The sequence below is a fragment of the Corvus moneduloides genome, chromosome 34, assembly GCF_009650955.1.
Source record: "Corvus moneduloides isolate bCorMon1 chromosome 34, bCorMon1.pri, whole genome shotgun sequence".
In the NCBI taxonomy this organism is placed as follows: Eukaryota; Metazoa; Chordata; class Aves; order Passeriformes; family Corvidae; genus Corvus; species Corvus moneduloides.
In genome coordinates this window covers 394370-400399 of record NC_045509.1, presented here as the reverse complement: position 1 = coordinate 400399, position 6030 = coordinate 394370, and the positions used below count along the sequence as shown (strand labels likewise).

The window sequence follows — 6030 nt, the reverse complement described above, 5'->3', positions numbered from 1 at the left end:
TGCGGGCCACGCCCCCGCCGCCGTCACCACGGCAACGCCCCCGGGACACGCCCCCTTCGCTGGTTGTTGCCATGGAGACGAGGGCAGAGGCCACGCCCCCCCGCGGGTTTTTCCCGCCTTTCGCCCGGCGCTTCCCGCCCGCTAGGGGGCGCTCGCGGGCTGAGGGGAGGGAAGGGCAAAGATGGCGGAGGAGGCCGTGAGGGGGGTGAGGGAGCAAGGGGGGGGTTTGGGGTTGTTTTGGGGGCTTTTGTGGGGTCAGGGATCACTAGAGAGGGTTGCGGGAGCTTCGAGGGTCCGTGGGGGCGGTTATGTGAGTTCTGAGGGGTCGCTGTGAGGGGTCAGTGGTCACCGAATTGAGTTGGGGGTCTCTGGGGCGGTGTCTGTGAGGGGTCAAGGGTCACTAGGGAGGGTTTGGGGGGATTGAGGGGGGTCTCGGGGTGTGCCAGGGGTCCCCAAAGAGGTTTGAGGGGGATCTTGGGGTGTCCCTAAGAGGGTCGGGGGTCCCCAGGGAGGCCTCCGGGGGGGCTTTGGGGGTCTCTGGGTGAGTCAGGGCTCACTTGCAATGAGGGCGCGTCTTGGGAAAGGGGCTCCGAGGGGATTTTGGGCGAGTTTTGGGGGTCTCCCCACCTCTCCCGGCCCCGGCAGGTCCTGGAGCAACTCCTGGTGGTCCTGGGGACCCCCAAAAGTGGGGAGCCCCGTCGGGGGGCTCTGCTGGTGGCCCTGACAGCGGCGGGGGGCCCGGAGGAGCTCCCCTGCACCCTCACAGGTGGGTGGGGGGCCCTGGGGGGGTCCAGGGTCCCCTCAGACCCCCCTGACCCCCGCCTGTTCCCAGTGGCGGCCGCGGGACCCCTCAGCCGTGACCTCGACCCCGAAGCGCTGGGGGGGGGTAAGAGACCCCCAAACCCCCCCGGAGACCCCCCCCTCCCCCAAAACCTCTCTGGGACCCCCTGACCCCCCCAGGAACACCCCCAACTCCTCTAAGAGCCCCCCAAGACCCTCCAAAATCTCTCTGGAGACCCCTTAAATCCCCTCGAACTCCTCCCCAGCCCCACTGGGGGTCCTTTAAATCCTCCCCAAACCCTCGAACCCCCCCCCTAAACCCTCCCAAAATCCCCTCCCAGCCCCTCGGGGGGTGCAGGAGCTGCCGAGGGCCCCCCCAAATCTCCCCCCCTGCTGCGGGCGGATCCTGGCCCGGGCTCAGGTGCAAAGGAGCTTCCAGGTGAGTTTTGGGGCGGTTTGGGGGCAATTTGGGGGCCCCCCCCTCTCTCTCTGTTGTCTTTCCCAGCTGCCCAAAGTCACCTTTGGGGGGGGGGTGCCGAGAGCCCCCCGGGAGTGAGAATTGGGGCGGGAGGATAAAAATAGTCCAGAGTGGCCTGGATTTGGGGGGGGTGGGGGGGAATAATGGGGTCACTGGGGGGGGGGGGAGCCCCCAGAACACATCGGGGGGGGGGGGAAATGGGGTCACTGGGGGGGGCTGGGACCCCCCAAAACACACGGGGGGAGTGGGGGGATGGGGCTGGGACCCCCCCCCTCAAAGTGGACGCAGTTCTTAGGGGGGGCATTGGGGTACCCCCACCCCCTCCGTGCCCCCCCAGATCTGTCACCCCCCCCCGTTGCCCCCCGCCCGGGGGTCCCTGTGGCGGCTCCTGCACCGGACCAGCCTCGTGCACCCCGAGGTACCGGGGGGGGCTTTGGGAGGGTCCCCAAAAGTGTGGGGGGGGGTTCCCCAGTGATGCCCCCGAACCCCCCCCCCCCCCCAGGTCGAGTTTCATTTCTGTGTCAGCATCGATGGGAACGTCACATCCCGAACCCTCGGGTGAGACCCCCGGGACCCCCCCAAACTGGGGACACCCCCACCTCGGGGTCACCCAAACTGGGAATCCCCCACCCCAGGAACTCCTCCCCATCTTGGGGACCCCCCAAACTGGGGTCACCAGCTCCTGGGGCCTCCTAACTGGGGTCCCCCCCCGTGCCCCCCAGCGCTGAGCCCCCCTGGGCACAGGCAGGAACGAGGCTGAGAGTGCAGAGCCGGCACTTCACTGGGTACAGACTGGGATGGACTGGGATGGTTTGAGGGGACTGGGATGGGACTGGGATGAGAATGGCATGGGACTGGGATGGGACTGGGATGGGCTGGGATGGATTGGGATGAGACTGGGATGAGACAGGGATGGACTGGGATGAGACTGGGATGGTTTGAGGGGACTGGGATGAGACTAGGATGGACTGGGATGGGACTGGGATGGTTTGAGGGAACTGGGATGGGCTGAGAGAGACTGGGATGAGACTGGGATGGTTTGAGGGGACTGGGATGAGACTGGGATGGTTTGAGGGGACTGGGATGAGACTGGGATGGACTGGGATGGTTTGAGGGGACTGGGAGGGACTGAGATGGGCTGGGAGAGACAGGGATCGGGATGGGGCTGGGATATGGACTGGGAGGGACTGGGATATGGACTAGGAGGGACTGGGATGTGGTGGGGTGGTGCTGGGATAGACTAGGATATATTGGGATGTTGCGTGGGATGGACTGGGACAGGTTGGGATAAACTGGGCTGAGGGGTGTGGGGCTGGTATGGGGTCAAACTGGGATGAACTGGGACCAGCTGGGATGCAACGGGTGGACTGGGATAGACCGGGATGGACCGGCATGTGGGCTCAATGGGACTGGGATGGACTGGGATAAACTGGGATGTGGCGGGGGGTGTACAGAGCTCAACTGGTCCGTACTGGTCTGGATTGGTCCGGACGGGTCTGTACTGGTCCGAACTGGTCTGAACCGGTCCGTCCCCCCCAGGGCGCCCTGCGGCCGCCTCCGGCCGTTCCCGGGGGTGCCGGTGCCGCTGCGGGTGCCCCCCCCGCTGGCGGCCGCGGGCTTCGGGGGGGACCTGGAGCTGCTCCCGGTGAGCGCCCTGAGCCCCCCCGGCACCCCCGGGACCCCCGGCACGGGACCCCCCCTCCGCCGGCTCCAGATATCCGGGGCTGGGGGCGCCGGGGGGGATTTGGGGGTGTTCGGGGGGGATTTGGGGTGTTCGGGTGGGATTTGGGGGTGTCTGGGGGGGATTTAGGGGTGTTCGGGGGGGATTTGGGGTGCCCAGGGTGGGATTTGGGGTGTTTGGGGGGGATTTGGGGGTGTTTGAGGGGGATTTGGGGGTGTTCGGGTGGGATTTGGGGTGCCCAGGGTGGGATTTGGGGTGTTCAGGTGGGATTTGGGGGTGTTTGGGGGGGATTTGGGGTGTTCAGGTGGGATTTGGGGGTGTTTGGGGGGGATTTGGGGGTGTTTGGGTGGGATTTGGGGGTGTTTGGGTGGGATTTGGGGGTATTTGAGGGGGATTTGGGGTGTTCAGGTGGGATTTGGGGTGTTCAGGTGGGATTTGGGGGGGATTTGGGGGGATTTAGGGGTGTTCGGGGGGATTTGGGGGTGTTTGGGTGGGATTTGGGGGTATTTGAGGGGGATTTGGGGTGTTCAGGTGGGATTTGGGGGTGTTTGGGGGGGATTTGGGGTGTTCAGGTGGGATTTGGGGTGTTCAGGTGGGATTTGGGGGGGATTTGGGGGGATTTAGGGGTGTTCGGGGGGATTTGGGGGTGTTTGGGTGGGATTTGGGGGTGTTTGGGGGGGATTTGGGGTGTTCAGGTGGGATTTGGGGGTGTTTGGGTGGGATTTGGGGGTATTTGAGGGGGATTTGGGGTGTTCAGGTGGGATTTGGGGGTGTTTGGGGGGGATTTGGGGTGTTCAGGTGGGATTTGGGGGTGTTCGGGGGGGATTTGGGGTGTTCAGGTGGGATTTGGGGTCCCCAGGGTGGGATTTGGGATGTTCAGGTGGGATTTGGGGTACCCAGGAGGGGTCTCAGGGTGCTGGGAAGGGGGGAAATTGGGGTTCCCCGGGGGGTCTCGAGGTGCCCCGGTGGGATTTGGGGTTCTGGGGGATTTGGGGATCCCCCCCCGTTGTTCTCCTTGACCTTCCCACCTTTACCTGTTCGACCCCGCGGGGGTCCCCGTGCCCCCCCCGGCCCCCCCCGTGCTGGGGGACCCCTCTCTGCTGGGGGACTGGGGGGGCTTCGGCCTGGCTGCGACCCCCCCGAACCCCAAAATCCCCCCGGACCCCCGAGAGCCCCGTGAGGATGAGGAAGGTCCGTGGTGTTCCAGGGCTTGTTTTGGGGGGGGGATTTTAGGGTTTCCCCCCTCACCTCCCCCCGATTTGTCCCCACAGAGCCGGTGCCCCCCGATGTCACCTTTGGGGTGCGCTGGGACCCCCCCGAGGGGGACGGGGACCCCCAAACGCCCCCCGAGGGGGACCCCAAAACGCTCCTGGTTTTCCTCTTCCTGCGGCACCGGGACCCCTTTGGGGGGTACGACGCAGGTAAGGGGGGGGGGGCCACCCCAATTTTGGGGCGTCCCCAAGATCTGGGGGTGTCCCCGTGGCTCGGAGCGGGGGGAGGGGGATCCCCAAACTTTAGGGGTGTCCCTGAGGTGTTGGGGTGTCCCTAAATTTTGGGGGGGGGGTACCCTCATAATTTTGGGGGTGTCCCGGTGGTTCGGGGGTGTCCCCCCGCTCTGGGGGTTCCCCACGGTTCCAGGAGCCCCCCCCCCCGAACTCGGGGTGCCCCCAGGGGCGCGCCGGCTGCTCCTGCCCCAGCTGGACCCCGCGTTCTGCCTCAGCCGCCCGGCGCTGGCCCGGGGGCTCCGGGCCCTGCTCCTCCCCGTCCTGGGGGGGCTGCGCCGCCAGCACCAGGTGGGTGCGGGGTTTTGGGGTCCCCCTGACACCCCCCCACCCCCCGTGACCCCCCAAATCCCCCCCCCTCTCCCCCCCAGGCCCAGCAGCGCGTGGCCCGAGCCCAGGCCGTGGCGGTAGCCGCGGTGACGGCCGTGGTGGCCGCCAGCTCCAGCGCCCGCTTCCGCAGCGCCTGCCTGGGCGCCCTGCAGGTTTGGGGGTTCGGGGGGGGGTCCCCCGGGAGCCGGGGGGGTTTGGGGGTGTCCCCTGTGTCACCGTGTCCCCCCCAGGTGCAGGACACGCCGGCGCTGGCGGCGGCCGCGCGCCGCAGATGGGCCGAGGTGTCGCGCCGGCCGGGGCTGCCCCGCGGGGGTGAGGGGGCAGTGGGGGGTGGGGGGTCCCCAAAACGCCCCCGGGGCACTGAACCCCCCCCCCGTGCCCCCCAGGGAACCCCCCAAAGCGGCGCCGGGGGCGGAGGGAGCAGCAGCAGCAGCAGGAGGAACAGGAAGGGTCCCAGAGCAGCCAGGGCCAGGTGGGATTTGGGGGTCCCCCTCCTCTTCTGGGACCCCCAGAGCCTCCCCAGTAACCCCCAGGACCTTCCAGTAACCCCTGGAACCCCCCAGTAACCCCCAGGATCCCCCAACCGCAGGACCCGGACGAGTGGACGCTGAGAGACAGGACAGAGTTTCCTCCCAGTTCTCCCAGTTCACCTGGTCCTGGCTCATCCCTGTAGCCCCGTCCCAGTTGCCCCAGTCGCTCCCAGTTTCCCCAGTTAACGCTGGTTCTCCCCATCGATCCCACTTCCACCATCAGTCCCAGTTCACGTGCTCGCTCCCAGTTCTCCCATTCCTTCCAGTTTCCCCCAGTCAATCCCAGTTCTCCCAGTCATTCCTGGTTCCCGCGGTTGGTTCCTCCTGCTGATCCCAGTCCCTCCCAGTCCACCCCAGTCATCCCAAAACATCCCAGTCCCTCCAGTTTCCCAGTCCATTCCAATCCATCCCAGTCCACCCCAGTCCACCCCAGTCCCTCCAGTTTCCCAGTCCATTCCAATCCATCCCAGTCCACCCCAGTCTCTCCCAGTCCCCCCATTTCCCGAGACCCCTCGTCCTTCCCAGTCCCTCCCAGTCCATCCCAGTCCCCCTCGGCTCCGCCCCGTTTCCCACCCAATTAACCCCGCCCCGCCCACTCCACATTAGCCCCGCCCTTTTCCACAAGCCCCGCCCACAAACCGAACCCAATTGCTGCTCTGGCCCCGCCCCCGGTTCCCGTAGCCCCGCCCCGGTCAGGCTCTGGCTCCGCCCCCGGTCAGGCCCCGCCCC

At 67.0% G+C, this 6030-nt stretch overlaps 1 protein-coding gene across 1 annotated transcript; it reads left to right on the top strand.

Annotated features, from left to right (window-relative positions):
• The first annotated feature begins 24 nt into the window (after positions 1–24).
• On the top strand, positions 25–5382 carry C34H11orf80 (chromosome 34 C11orf80 homolog). Its single transcript, XM_032094814.1, has 13 exons — positions 25–205; positions 646–766; positions 833–886; positions 1122–1219; positions 1596–1676; positions 1761–1816; positions 1981–2043; positions 2798–3010; positions 4173–4360; positions 4611–4732; positions 4813–4923; positions 5002–5083; positions 5345–5382. The coding sequence occupies exons 1-13, from the start codon at positions 182–184 to the stop codon at positions 5380–5382; spliced, it is 1251 nt and encodes a 416-aa protein (XP_031950705.1). The 5' UTR covers positions 25–181.
• The last annotated feature ends 648 nt before the right edge of the window (positions 5383–6030 follow it).